We start from the raw sequence: 14724 nt of genomic DNA, 5'->3' as shown, positions 1-14724 counted from the left end.
GAATGCCCAAGATTTGCCCCTAAAACTAGCCAGTTTCACCACAGCAATAAATCTGCAGTAAAAAAAAAAAAAAGTCTAGAATTGTTGGTCTTTGTAGTATTGTGACTAAAGACACAGACATGTTAAGACACCTAGGAATTTTCAAAAATGTGAACAAATGCATAATACGTCTCTTTTAATGTATGCGTATTTATTGATAATCATACATACAAATTGAATTTCAAAACATTTCCTTATTGGTGTGTGTCCTCTGCTGATCATGTCGACAAATTATATAACGACTTGATTCTAATCAATATTGATATGATCTAAAAATCAGCAATTTCAGTCATCTCAATGATGTGCGAGTTTCATTTCTAATCTTTCCAACATCGTCCGTATCTTCCATATAATAGCACTTTGACGTTCATCTTGTCTTCTTCTTACTTAAAATAGGTTTCTTTTTTTCACACATTGGTCTTGAAATGGTGTTGCTTGTCACAATTGGACTGGCTCGCTCATCCCTTTCGCCTATTTTGTCATCTTGTTGCCTTTGGCCGGCGTGACGTTCTTGGTGGCTTTTCCCAGTGCCACGTGACGAATGGACGAGCCGAACTGGAGCGTGCTGAGCGTCTCAACCTCGTCCTTGGCGTCTGGACTCACGTTGACGAACACGCAACACTGAGGCGGAAATCACAAGGCTGGCATCAGAACCAAGATGGACGCTAATTGGATCAGAGGAATCACACCAAAACAATCGGAGGAGATCACAGAGGAATCATAACACTCATATTGGGTTGATGACAATCGAAATCAATTGAATCACCATCTCCAGATTTAAGGATTCAGTTAATGCTAACACTTGGGTCAGGATATCAAAGAAGATGAAATCTAAATTGACACTCATTCACTGCCATGGACGTTTCAATTTGTCAACTGGAATCCAACTGTTTCCTGCCACCGACAAATACATTCGCCAAGTGTGTTTTTTTTTTTTCAGCATGTGGGCATGGAAGAAGGTCAAGTCCAGTTTGTCTGTAAAATTCAACTTTGTAAACCACTGCAAAGACTGTAAATGATGGTGTTGGATTATTTTGCATTTATTTAGTCAACCTGTAGGTTTGGTGCTTATAATGTGACAGAACACAATATTCTGTGGGTCTTCAAAAAATCAATATGCTCTAAAATGCTGCCAATGTGGGGAACTGCTTGGAAAATGGCCGGCAGTCAATGAGTGAAAAGAAGTTCGATTTACATCTCAGGAATAGACGCACTACTCATCCCACGGGGGAAATTGAATCCCAACTCGGACAATTCTCAAATCAAAGGAGCCAGAGCGATCAATAAAGTCATAAACATCAACATCAAAAAGGAACTGTAAGAAACTGTAAGATCAGAGGGAATTGCGACATTGGGATCAGAGATCAAAATAAACAATTTAAAGGGATCACAGGTCAAAGGAACACCACGGCGGGCGGGACCTTGGCGTCTCCGCTGAGGCTGGGCTGCAGAAGGTGAGTCAGTTTACAGTTCCTGAAGGGCACGTGAAGGGCGTTACACTTCAGAGCCGCAAACACCTAAATGCACACACACGCACACACAGTGACTTCACCCATGATAATACAGACTTTTCGTGTCAAGCGTAACGTTGGCAAGTGTCGAGTAGGCATGTGATGTCACGAGTTGTGCGACATCAGTTGCGTGTGTTTGTGCTGACCTGCCCCAGTGCCGTCAGTGACTTGTTGATGGCGGCAGCCTCGACCAGGCGTGGGCCTTCGGCCTCCGTCCGCGAGATGCGTTCGGACCCGGCCAGGTCGCCCAGGGTCAACGTACCCCGTGTACTCTCGCCGGACAATGAGTCACTGCCACACACCTCCAGCGCCACCAGCAGGTGAGAGCGAGAACTGAACGCAACAACACAAGAGGGTTTGTTCTCTCCAGAATCCAACCCATCTTCCTCACAGTCTTCCCCATTGTCGCCACGTCCTCATCTTCGTCATTATCGCCATCATCAATGTCGTCCCCACCTGTGTATGTTCATCTTGGTGGCGGCCATCTTCCTGTTCTTCTCTCCGGTCTCCATGACGTTGACGATGTCGTCCTCGGTCTGAACCTCCACGTATGTCAGTCCCGGCACAGACACGAGCTTACCCTGCACGCGGATGTCCAGGCTGGAGGAAGCGGCGGGACTTTTCGCTAGCAGGTCGTTGAGCGTGTCGTTATAAATCTCCAACATGGAAATCTACACATCGGATCGCAGACCCCCCCCAAAAATGATTGTAATGTCTTTGAAGGCCAACTGTAGGAAACATGAACTGGAAGAACTTGGTAGCTTGTGCCAATACAGTAAACTCCCACTCTGCTGGGAATTTATATGCATTCGCAAACTATATGTTTGTCCCAATTCACACATTGCCCACTTCTTTCCTAGCGCTTACTGGTACTTTTTTGGCCACTTAGTATCCACCTTGTGTTGGAACTAATGTAAAAACATGTAAAAAAAAAAACATGGAAAAACACTCCTGGTTTAAAGCCTGAAATCTGACAAGTGCACCTGCGTATGCAATTTGGCGCCTCACTGTTCTAACACAACTGGGGGATGAAGTCATTCTGAAAATTTTCCACCTTTGTAGTATAGTATCCAATCATCCAATTTTCTGTGTGAAAGGCAAAGGCTGATAAAAGCCCCATCTCAGGAATTTTGCAACTCTGTATGAAAGAGCGTGAGGTGTGTTGATACCTTGAGAACGTACGACACTTTTTCTTTGAGTGAACACACACGGAGAAGTTCCCGTATGGACCTGCAAGGGGCAGCACAGATCAATCGACCAATCAATCAAATTTTATTTATATAGCACTTTTCACACCTAGGATGCAACTCAAAAGTGCTGTACATTAAAAACGTCAAAATACAACATAAAAAGAGACACCTGATGTTGACTCCGGGCTTGTCCTTGGTGCCCATCATAGTGAAGGTCTTTCCAGAGCCCGTCTGCCCGTATGCCAGGATGCATACGTTGTACCCGTCCACACAGCAAGTGATTAGCGGCACGGTTCCGGCGAAAACCTCCTCCTGCAGGACAACATCCGGAGCAACAACAGCATATACTCAAGAGCTTCTTTCTGTTTGGATATCGCTGCCTCAGATCATCGATCACACCGTCACGCTCCAGAAGTGCTCTGGATGCACCGTCGGGATCTTCGTTATACGTAGTGCGAAGTAACGAGAACAAATATTTTCCTACTGTAATTAAGTAGTTTGTTTTTCTGCCGATTTTACTCTACTGGGAACTAATTCTTAAAAAAAAAAAAAACAGTTTTCGATTCCCATCTCTCGGTGCATGTCTGTTGCTGTTGTGGTACCTGTGTGCTGGCGGGTGCGTAGACCTTGTCAAAGAAGAACTTCTTCCTGGTGTTCTTGTGTATTAGCGTGACTTCCTGCTGGTCGTACTGGTCCAAACACGAGGAGGCTCCTTGTCCGGTAACGTTCCTGCACCTGCAGAACACTCTGACGTTCCCCTGCAGCTCGAGCAGCTTGTTGTACAAAGCGCGTCTCTCTAGCGCCTCCTTCTGGTAGAGCGAGCGCAGCGTCCGTGCCTCGCCACCCGCTCGTCGCTGAGCCTCGGCCATCTCCTTCAGGACGTCCTCCGTCTGCGTCAGGACGCTCTTCAAGTCGCTCAGCGTCTGGAGGAGCCAAGACCTCAGTTGTTTGGCGGACACCTTGAGTTCTCGGGCCAGTCCGCCGGCCCGGCGCAGTCGATCTGGATCTACAGTGGGCTCGGAGGCGGGGTGGTTCCTGGCGGACGGCACCGCGGGCGTCTGGCGATTCTGAAGGGAACGGATTTTCTCTCGGGCCTCCTGCCGGTCGGCCTCCAGCTCGGACGTCCTGCGGTTGAGGTTTTCAACGATGCCACCAAGTTGGCGAGTCTCCCGGACCAGCAGCTTGTTCCTGTGGAGATGCTCGTCCGCTTCTTTCTGTTTGGACTCGAGCTGCTGCCTCAGATCCTCGATCACACGGTCACGCTCCACAAGAGCTCTGGACGGAACACACAAAGCATTAGGCTCGCCTGTTTTCTGAAGCTAAGCCATGATTGGTCATTATCTGAGCCCTGAGCAACTGTGATGTCATTTTCAGTCGACGGAAGTGACAAAATGGCCGCCCAGTGAGATGGCTAAAAAGGGGTGGATTTTGCTGCTGAACTCATTTTCCACAAATGCAATATCAATCAGAATGCCTTGTTTCAAGTAGCGGGCCTGCATAGAACATATTCTTGACAAATAAATGGCTTCCGCTTTAAAGATAACTGCTTGATATTGTCAAACCGTAAGCTCTACTGATTTGTGACAAATGGCAATACATGCTAGCTAACCTGAATGAGTTGAGGTCACTGTATCCTGGCTCTCCACTAGCATTAGCATTAGCATGCAGGAGGACCTCTCCAAACATTGTGAGGTAGGCAGAGATGACTTCTTCGCTATCGTAGTTACAAAGTCGCAGTGCTGCTGTAATTTCCTTCTGGTCCAGCAGGCCGGGCAGGACCGACTGTGGACACGAAACCAAAACACAGTCAGGAGCCACTAGGATCTTGGGAAACGGGTGAAATAAATGCCAAAAATATTCCATGACTTTTGATCGTGTAAATTGTCATTGTGCCATGCCAAGCTCTGATCTAGGGAGCGCGATTGGTCGTGCCTCCCTACCATGACTCTGTGGACTCTGCTCTGCACAAAGTCCACGTTCATCTCCCACTGTAGAGGGAGCAGCAGCCACACGCCCGAATGAGGATCCCAGAACCGGCACACGTTCACTCTCTCCTGCGAAAAGCGCACACACAACAGAAGTTGGGACTTGGAATACAAACATGGAGCCCTCCGCGAGTCATCGCCTGATGGAGGTGGGAGTGGGGGCTTTGTGTGTCCCAATGATAGTTGGTGCTAATTTTGGGGGGTGGGGTTTATGCTCCAAGGCAAACAGGTCCAAGGTGAGGAACCAGACAAAGAAGACCCTTATAATGAAAACAATCATTGTTTTCTGTATTGAGAATATACACTGTGGTCTTGAATGATAACTAAAAGGATGACTTATTGAATAGGTTCAAATCATGTTGAGAAAATTCGTTAAGAGTTAGGAACCAAAGATCACGGATGGAGATAAGCATGTAACTTCTGAGATGCTAGTTGGAGGGGCTGAATTCAAACATGTGACCTCGGTGTGCTCTGGCCTTCACCTCAAACATGTACGTCGTCACGCTTCCTTTTCCCGGGATGAAGATGCCGCCTGCGCGGTCATCCTCGCCCACTGCCGACACCGGCTGGACGCTGGCGACCGGTGGCTGGGCGGAGACCTGAGGGGTGAGGGTGTACACTGTCAATGTCAACGACAATCAATACTTTCACACCATAGCCAGCAGTCAACGTGGCTGAGAAGTCACTGTTTATCGTCCCATCCATCGTCACAATTTCATGAAATAAAATGCACACATATATCAGTTTAGCCCAACACACTCATAATAGAAGCAGGATGACACGCACTTCCTGGTTGGGGCTGATGAAGCGTCCCGTGTCGTACCATTCCATGGGGAAAGGCTGCAGCTTCTGCTCAGGAGGGTTCACATGATTACGAGACAGCGGGGACCACTTGACCACGCTTGTACCAAGCTCACACATTTTGTGCGTCGGTACCTGAGCGTCGTCCACGTAGACCCTGCTCCCGTGGTGCTCAAAGCAGCTGTACAAAGTTCCGTTGTTGTGAAGAAAACTCTCAAAGTTCACAGACACTTCCTCTTCCTCACCGGCCATTTCCTGTTTGGAACACATATGGCCGTTTGTCACTCAGTGTGCTTGTTTGTTCTTCTTGTCCATGTGATTTGGCATGTTCACGAGACACATGTAATCTCACTGCGTGATAGCTTACGGCGTCTAGCCATTAGCATGTAGCTGTGTAGCATGTTGCTAAGTGGCTAGGTGTGTTTCCCCAGCAAAGGCTTGAAAATCAAATCTGCTCACGGTCGTGAGTGGATCGACAACACTTGACGTGGCCTCGTCTTCTTCGTCTTCCACTTTGGAGCGAGCCCGCAGGTCGCTAGCGACTGACAGAACGTCCACTGCTTGATGTCCACGGTCCGCCTGCGAACAAACATGGACACCAAATATCACCGCCATCTCGATGGCAACACTTCCAGCACTCAAAGGTCAAACCTCTACTACCAGCAATGCTTCTCCACCCATGACTGCAGGTGTGGGGGTCCTGACTACAGGGGTGGGGGGGCGGACCGCAGGAGCGGGGGAGCGGACCGCAGGAGTCGGGGAGCGGACCGGGTCGGGCTGCTCGTCGTCCACCCGGCCCAGACGGGATCCCTCGGTGGTGGCGGCGGACGCTCCACTTCCCATCCCAACGCTCGACAGGAGCACAAAGACGTTGCCAGGAAGCAGAAGACAAGGTGAGAAGAAACCCGACACATTCGACACCTGAGATGAGGAGGTTCTCGCACGCGTCAACACACTCAAAGAAGTTGACACCTGACTTTGGAGTGACTCAGCATTTAGAGCCATGTGCAACTTTATTTAAAGTAAAAAACAATGTGTATCAAGTGGTTGTGAACACAGTAATGTATTCATTGTATGATGTCATTTGATGTCTTAGATCAGTGGTTCTGTCCAGTTTGTTTTATGATATATGATGTTATAATATATAAAACCATACATCACAAGTGAATGGCTTTTGACATGTTCATAGTAGTTGTTGACAGAGCGACAGACCGGTCCGCCGACCCGTCACTGACGCCCGTTTTTCCGCCGATTGACGAGACACTTTTTAAAAATGACGGACTGACGAATGACGGAAGCGGGTTTTAATCCATCAGTGCAGAGGTGGGCCCTTTACAATTTTTTCGCCAGTCCATCCTCAATCCGCGAACTGGGTACTCTTCCGTCCTTATTCATAAGGACAGCTGATTTCCTTCCTTTTTTTCTTTTAACGTTATGTTGTTACTATATGTATAGTACAGTAATGTACAGTGCTATTTCTCTTCGTTAAAAACACATCACATTTTTTTTTTTGTGTGGGGGGCCTTGAACAGATTAATGCCATTTCACTCCATTTCCATGATGAAATTTGGATTTGAGATAAGAGTCATTTTGAGGTATGAGCATTGTCACAGAAGGGCATTATGCCCTTGCCCTGGCATCCGTTTTGCGCGTCAGTGCGCGCCGATGGCGTCGTTGAGGTAGCTGGAGGCGGCTGCGTCCTGCAGCAGCGTCTTGGTGACATCGTCGAGTTGTCGTCGGTATGCCAGGCGGTAGCGCAGATAAATGTCGTCGCAGTACGTCAGCAGACGACGTATGTTTGCCGTTACGCCACTGGGGGCGCTATCCAGCCTGAAACGCAAGCCAGTGATGACATCCTAAACACCACATACACTAGTAAAGTACAAATGTGACTAAAACAGGAAGTAGAAACATAGCAAGGAAGCGAGTAGAACGGACTAAACAGGAAGTAGAAACACAGCAAGGCAAGCGGTAGAAATTTGACCAGGCAGGAAGTAGAATTATTGCAAGGCAAAAAGTTTGTGATATTAGGCTTTGGGGTGAAATTTCAGGATGTGGTGACTCACTTCTTAAAAATGTCCTCAAAGAGGCCAGAGGTCAGTGGGCGGAGTCTCTTCAGCTCATCCAGGTAAGCAAAGTCGGCGTTAAGGACCGCCTTCTGGTACACAAGCTCCGCCCAGTCTGGACTGTAACCGTACGCCTCCGACAACACCAACACCTCAAAATGCGCGACGTCATTAACGCCATCGTCTTCATCGACACCTCATACCCGTGTGACACGCTGACATCGTCACCCACCTGGTAGCACCTGGGCAGCGCCATGGCGGCGTCCATCATGTCGGCGGGCTGCAGGTTGACCAAACGGAGGGCGGAGCCTTGATTGAGGAAGTGCAGCTGAAGCGTGACCAGCTTGGCCAGTCGCACGCAGCGACTCGCCTGCTGCACGCACGCGTCCTGTCGCACACGCAAATACACGGTCAACATGGCCGCCAGGCAGACAGGGAGTTGGCGATGGCCAGGTGTGATGACCTTAGAGAAGCTCTCCGCGGCGTCCTTGAGCAGAGACAAAACTTTGAGCAGGGAACTTTTGAGCTCCGGCGACGACGCTGCTGACGACGGCAAGCACACAAGTCAGCAAACACGCCCCCTTGCGGGAAGCACATTTCTAGAAACTATTTTTTATCTGATGAAATGAAAATAGTTATCCACTCATTAAAAGCAGTTGCGGCTCGTTGGCACCTCGCAAAATCTACTTATGGGTAGTCAAGCGCTTTTATACAGTGGTCAATTGTGAAATCATGGAAGTGAGTTGCCAGGGCGGTTGATCGCAGTCATCAAACTTCTCACCCCAGGCCTGAGACTGGATGATCTTGAGCTGCGTCCTGGCGGCCATCTCGTGGTTCTCGCCGATCTCGCGCCTCATGCTGAAACACAGCGCCACCATGTTGTGCTTCTCGCTGTCTGCGGGCAGGCAGCGTTTGATGTAGTCCAACAGCGCCGTCTTCAGGCTCGAGCTCTGATGGGGGCCGAGCCATTAGAACCACCGCCTGCGTGTGTGTGTGCGTGCGTGCGCGCGCGTTCCACCTGTCCTCTGTCCATGTCCGTCTTCTTCCTGAGCAGCATCTCAAAGCGATGGTTCTGATGCAGCAGGTCAAACACGTAGGTCATCTCGTTGTATCTGCCGATTCCCGTCAGCGCGCGCACCTGAACGCACCGTCAATGTCTTACTTCAATGTCTGCCCTTCATTCAACCAGCTTGGACATCAGCGCGAGAATCAGACTTCGTCGGCTAGTTCGATGTCTACAGAGAGCGTTGGGAAACTCCGGCAACTGCGGTGCGTTCAATGTCAAAAACGGCAGTGGGATAATCAAACGACTGAGGCGAGCGTGAGAAGGTGTGAAACTGAAATCGCTCGGACAGGATGTGATGTCAGCGCTCACCAAGAGGCCGTAGTGCTCGCCGGGGGCCAAGTAGGCGTGGCTTAAGTGTCTGGTGGCCTGCAGCACCCGGACGATCCCTTCCATGTTGCATGTCACGCTGAAGCAGTCGTGGGCCACGATGAGCAACTCCACAACTACACAGCAACAACAACAACAACAACCAAAGTGACTAGGACACAAGATGCACACTAGTGTACATATCTGTGTGTGGGCGAGTGTGATATCTAGATGATATTTGTGTGTACTTGGGTGTGCATTATGTCGGTACGGAATATGTTGATGGAAATATGTAGTGCAGTATTGGCACCCTCAGTGTTCCTTAGCTTCTAATATAGGAGCAGAATTAAAAGAAAGCGGAGTATTCAACCTTTAATTCAAGTTCATTCATTCAGTGGGGGGGGGGGGGAAATCCCATCAAGAAATAATTCTTTGACATCAAATCATGTGCGCTACAATTATGTAATAATACTTTGTTCAACTCCCACCTAATCTTCTCCAATAATTTTTTCGCAAGATGGGAGAATACAGAAAGAGGGAAAGGGGGCTCGGTTAAGGAGCAATCACAGCTCGCCTGTTTTCTGATGCTGAGCCGTGATTGGTCGTTACCTGAGCCCCTGGGCAGCTGTGATGTCATTTTCAGTCGACAGAAGTGACAAAATGGCCGCCCCCGGAGATGGCAAAAAAAAAAACGTGTGGATTGACTCTTATTCCACAAACGCAATATTTATCAGATTGCCTTGTTTCAAGTATATATGAATCAATTAAATATGTAAATAAGAATTAATTAATAAATAAAATAAAAATATGTTTGAGTTGACTTTAAAGCGGAAGTCAACCCAAACATATTTTTTTTCAAGAATATGTTCCCAGCAGGCCCACTTGTTGAAACACGGCACTCTGATTCATTTTGCATTTGTGGAATAAGTTCAGATTCCGAAAAATGGGTCAGCCGCAATTGGTCATTGTGAGCAGCTGTGATGTCATTTTCAAGACAAAATGGCCGCCGCCAGAGTTGGCTAAAAACGAGTGCATTTTGCTGCTTAACTTATATTCCCCAAACGCAAAATTAATCAGAATGCCGTGTTTCAACTAGTGGGCTTGCATAGGACACATTCTTGAAAAAAATATGTTCGGGTTGACTTCCGCTTTCAGACTTTTATCCTTAACCAGGTGTGCCGATAATTATGGAGGACACCGTTTCCAGATGCTTGTGCATGTGTGTATTAACTGTGAGTGTGTTTGTCATACTGCAGCCGAGCTCCCTGAGTGGCACGCTCTTCAGCTTCTCCAGAACTTTGAGTCCCACCAGGTTGGGATCCTCACACAACGTGATGAGCTGGACCAGCGAGTCGCGACCCTCCGACGGTCGGCTCACCTGCCTCTCTGCACGCGCACGTTCAAAGACGCCGCGTTAAACGTACGCACGCATCCACGTGCCCGTCCCAAACGCGGGCGTCCCTCCTACCAGTTTGCATCAGGTGCGCCTGCTCCTGTTTGGCGCGCACCAGCGCGGCCGCCACCAACTCGGCTACGACGTCGGCGGAGAAACTCTGAGCTCGGACGAACGTTTGGGCGTTCCGCAAGCGTTCGGGATGATCGCACAGCAGTAGTTTCTCCAGAACGCGGGCGGGGTCCTCGCCGCTCACCTGACTGAAGGGACAGCGCAGCTCCTGTCGGCACACACCGAAAGATTCAAAATGTGCTATGCATCTGGAATGAAAAAACGTTTCAAGGCAACATTTAGATGAATTTAACCAACCCGAGTTTCCGATTCGATTAATCGATTAATCGGGCCGAAGCGATTTGAAAGTCGATTTTCGATGAAATCATTACACCCCCGGCACGCACGCTCAAAAACAAACAGGGCCAAGACGAAATATGGAGGCCAAGGGATTCGGGGCGGTGGCGTCTCGGGATTGACGGGTTCAAACACATTTCCACGTGCGCAAGAGCGCCCCCTAAAGGACATCCAATTAATTGGTTGAGTAACGGATGGACGCCAGTGGGGGTCTACCTTCGAGAGCTGGTAGAGGCTGAGGACTTGTTTGCAGTAGTTGTTGCCATGGCGACACCGCGCAGCCATCCTCTGCAACTGGACGGCGACGTCGTCTTCGGGGAGAGGAGGAAGCAGCGCGAAGGACGACAAGCTGCTCACAGACGGCGCTGACAAAGCAAGAAGACGTTTTGATGACGCTTAGCGATGATGCTAACATCGATATTTGAGCGACCACGTCAGGCGGTTGATAACTATCACGACAACTAGCAACTCTTGAAAACTAGTTAAGGGTCGTTTACAAGTAATGAAAACTACTTTCAGATGGTTGTCAACCTCACCTAAAATAAAAACGCAACAATTTTTGTTTTTGCTCCAATTTTTGTTTTTGCTCCAATTTTTGATAAGATAAACTCAAAGGTCTAATATCACCATTTCTGTCTAATATTGTTCACAAACCAGTCTAAATATGTGATAGTGAGCACTTCTCCTTTGCCGAGATAATCGTTTTTTTGTCGGTGTCTGGGGACTCGGAAAACCTGTCAGTCAGTGCAGACTGGTTTTCAGAGTCCCCAGAAACAAAACATAACGACACCTTTCAGAGTGGAATTTATTGTGGGCAGTCTAAGGCACACCTGTGCACTAATCATGGTGTCAAATCAGCATCTTGATACGGCACACCTGCGAGGTAGGCAGATTATCTCGGCAAAAGAGAAGTGCTCAGTATCGCAGATTTAGAGCGGTTTGTGAACAATATTTGAGAGAAATGGTGATATTGTGTGGAAAAAGTTGTAGACTTTTGAGTTCATCTCATCAAAAATTAGAGATAGACCGATATGTTTTTTTCTGGGCCGATACCGATTATTCGTAGGCAAGGAGGCCGATAACCGATATTTGGAGCCGATATTCATTTTCAGTAAAAAGGAAAATATTGGCATTAAAATCTAAAAAAAACTTAATTTTGAGGTTTACATGATTTTTTTTTTTTCAATTATTACTTTTTGAAGAATTATTTTGAGAATATACATCTCTGTCATCAAATTCTAACCAAAATTTCAGGGAGCACCCGGAGTTGTCCAAAATGTCCAAAATGACAGAAATGTTCAACTCTGACATATCTTTGCTTTGAGTCCAACACAGATCGAAAGTGATTTATTATCGGCCATGAGATTTTTAAAAAGGCCGACGCCGATATTCATTCCAACGCGGAATATCGGCGATTGGCCGATAATCGGTCCATCCCTCCCAAAAAAATGGGAGCAAAAAAGAAAGAAAATTGTTGCGTTTCTATTTTTGTGGAGTACATGAAAACCAGCTGTGGTCGGCAGATGACTCCCGAAAACAAGTCACGCCGAATCAAAACGCGTTCCTCACAGGCGTACAGGAGCCTCCTGGGTGCCTCGTCTGGCTCGTCCAACGTTTGGGGCGCCACCTCTCCGGTCGCCAGGGCTCGGCAGCGCAGCAGCAGCCACAGATCGGGGTGATAGAGCGAGAAGTATCGACAGGCTCGGCTGACTTCCTCCACGCTTCCGGCGTCCAGCGCGGCGTCCAGCAGCAGCGCTAGCGTCTTCTTCTCCGTTGGATCAAGGGGCGGATCGCTATCCGCGTGCTCCTGGGCCGGACCGGGCAGTCCTTGGAGGCTGAGGAGCGCGTCGGCGCGCAGCTCGGGGATGTTGCGGAATGAAAAGTCCTCCATGAGGACGTCGTACATGTTGACGTCCGGCTGAAGGAGGTTGAAGACGCTCTCCCTCTGGATGGCGTCGGCCAGGGAGCGCTGGCGGACGCGGCCCAGCCACAGCTTCTTCTCCAGGCTTTGGATCTGCTCCGCGGGAGGCGGGCGCAGCAGCGACAGCCAGCGGCCGGCCACGGCCAGCAGCAGGCAGCCTTCGCGGACCGCCAGCAGCTCCGACCGCAAACCGGAGGCCGCCGACGACTCGGATAGCGCCGAGTCCGCCTGGGAGAGGAAGAAGCGGGAAGCGGAGTCGGGATCCACGCGCTCGTCTTCCAGCCGCCGGTGACACTTTCTCCAAAAGCTCACGCGACTCTCCAGCCGGGACCACTGACGCTTGGAACGCTGAAGCTCCAACTCCTGGACCAGCTACGTGGACAGAAAAGAAAGAAAGGAGGGCTTCTATAAGGAAAATAACACACAGGAAGTAGAAACATGACGAAATCCAAAGTAGAGAGACGGCATGGCAGCAAGTAGAAATGTTGTGATGAAACAGGAAGCGGAAATATGTTAAGGCAGAAAGTTGAAACTATGACTACACAAGACGTTGAATCGTGGCAAGGCAGGAAGTAGAAATGTGGCTAAACAGGAAGTAGAATCAGGTACAAACGGTGCACGGCAGGAAAAAGAAACAGCGAGTGCCATGTAGAGGGGTCAAAAAAAAAACAACTGGTTCACCAAGCAAAGCTTCATTTTCCCATCACGAGTACGGAAGAGGATTAGGGCCAGTGGGGGAAAAAAATGAAGTTGGTAAGATTCTCACTTTTATTTCAGAATTCTGACTTTATTCTCAGCTAATAGGTTGGCAAGATTCTCACTTTTATCTCAGAATTCTGACTTTAAAGTCAGAATTGTTCTTTAAAGTGAGAATTCTGACTTTATTCTCAGAATTCTGACTTCAAGGTCAGAATTCTCACTTTTCAGAATTCCCACTCAAAAGTCAGGATTCTGATATTAAAGTCAGGATTCTGACTTTAAAGTGAGAATTCTGAGAATAAAGTCAGAATTCTGACTTTAAAGTCGGAAATCTGACTTTAAATCGGATTTAAAGTCGATTTTCAATCGATTCATCGTTTCATCCCTAAACAAAGGTTAAGGAGAGGTGTTACAAATGTTTCCGAGATTCGACTTTCCAAAGAGGCCCGTGAGGGCGAAACAAGGCGAGACAGGAAGTCGTATCATGCCAGCACAGGAAGTCGGGCCGTGAGCAGACAGGAAGTGTAAGCATGAAGTTACCACCTGACACATGAGCAGCCGTTGCACAGGAAGTTGCGCCAGCGTAGCGACGCTTCGCGCTTGCGTGTAGAAACCCCTGGCCTGCAGGGCATCTACCGTGGCCTGGAGCTCCTCCTGCTGGACGGAGGGCGAATGACACTGCAGCAACTTGGGAGACACGCACACCCCTGAACCTTGCAGAAGGTCACACAGCTGACTCAGCTTCCGGAAGTCTGGACCTGCGCAGGCATAAACGAAGTTCACGCAATGTCGGCGGGCTCCGCCCCCGCCGTCCCGTGGCGCACGTGCGTCCGCTCACCGCTGTCCTTGCTCATCATGTTGTCGTCCGCCAAGACCTGCAGGAGGCGCCGCAGCTCAAAGTGCGAGCGCATGCGCCGACACAAGAGCAAGAGCGAGAACCACGCCTCACTGCACAACCACTGCAGCGGCACACCACCGGGGGGCGTCTCGCCGCTCACGCTCAGCTGGGCAGCGGAAGCAAAAAGGAAAACACCATCGGCTCACGCGATGACGATGAGCGACGGAGGCGAAATGGAGGCGCAGGCGCGATAAAGGCGAAGCGAAATGAAGATGGAGAGTGATGAAGATGAAGGGTGATAAGGGTGGCAACGATGGAGGCATGGAGCGATGAAGACGAAGTGCGATGAAGGGTGAGGATGAGGATGACGTGTGACGATGATGTAGAGCGATAAGGATGACGATGATGAAGATGAGGGGTAATGACGAAGATGATGACGAGGGATGATGGCGACGCGGATGAAAACGAGTGATAAAGATGGAGACGGTGACGACGTGTGAC

At 49.1% G+C, this 14724-nt stretch overlaps 2 protein-coding genes across 4 annotated transcripts in view; both read right to left on the bottom strand.

Moving 5' to 3' along the window:
* Positions 1-169: 169 nt before the first annotated feature.
* Positions 170-6531, bottom strand: LOC147148910 (uncharacterized). Of its 2 annotated transcripts, XM_086027712.1 has the most exons (14): positions 6178-6531; positions 5986-6105; positions 5662-5781; positions 5512-5574; positions 5208-5324; positions 4681-4794; positions 4350-4522; positions 3343-4015; positions 2910-3052; positions 2720-2780; positions 2007-2221; positions 1697-1883; positions 1461-1556; positions 170-660 (listed from the first exon to the last, which is right to left on the bottom strand). In XM_086027712.1, exons 1-14 carry the CDS (start codon positions 6529-6531, stop codon positions 511-513), a joined length of 2586 nt encoding a protein of 861 aa, XP_085883838.1. In that variant the 3' UTR covers positions 170-510. The 2 variants fall into 2 exon arrangements, with proteins under 2 accessions (XP_085883838.1, XP_085883837.1); XM_086027711.1 differs by having other exon boundaries at positions 5512-5781.
* spg11 (SPG11 vesicle trafficking associated, spatacsin) overlaps positions 6511-14724 on the bottom strand; it is a 22404-nt gene continuing 14190 nt past the window's right edge. Inside the window, exons 28-40 of one of the 2 annotated variants that reach the window (XM_086027705.1) lie at positions 14224-14389; positions 13929-14143; positions 12335-13058; positions 10982-11130; positions 10433-10637; positions 10216-10350; positions 8968-9101; positions 8611-8730; positions 8374-8542; positions 8056-8135; positions 7825-7980; positions 7593-7744; positions 6511-7356 (exon numbers count right to left, since the gene is read on the bottom strand). In XM_086027705.1, coding sequence (XP_085883831.1) covers positions 7179-7356; positions 7593-7744; positions 7825-7980; positions 8056-8135; positions 8374-8542; positions 8611-8730; positions 8968-9101; positions 10216-10350; positions 10433-10637; positions 10982-11130; positions 12335-13058; positions 13929-14143; positions 14224-14389 — 2583 coding nt within the window. In that variant the 3' untranslated portion in view covers positions 6511-7178. The remainder of the gene's footprint in view (positions 7357-7592; positions 7745-7824; positions 7981-8055; positions 8136-8373; positions 8543-8610; positions 8731-8967; positions 9102-10215; positions 10351-10432; positions 10638-10981; positions 11131-12334; positions 13059-13928; positions 14144-14223; positions 14390-14724) is intronic. The other variant, XM_086027706.1, reaches the window with a different exon arrangement.

Source organism: Filicampus tigris, chromosome 4 (assembly GCF_054856515.1).
Source record: "Filicampus tigris isolate MCC_2025a chromosome 4, RoL_Ftig_1.0, whole genome shotgun sequence".
In the NCBI taxonomy this organism is placed as follows: Eukaryota; Metazoa; Chordata; class Actinopteri; order Syngnathiformes; family Syngnathidae; genus Filicampus; species Filicampus tigris.
The sequence above is the reverse complement of the archived record's forward strand: the minus strand, read 5'-3'. Positions and strand labels throughout refer to the sequence as shown.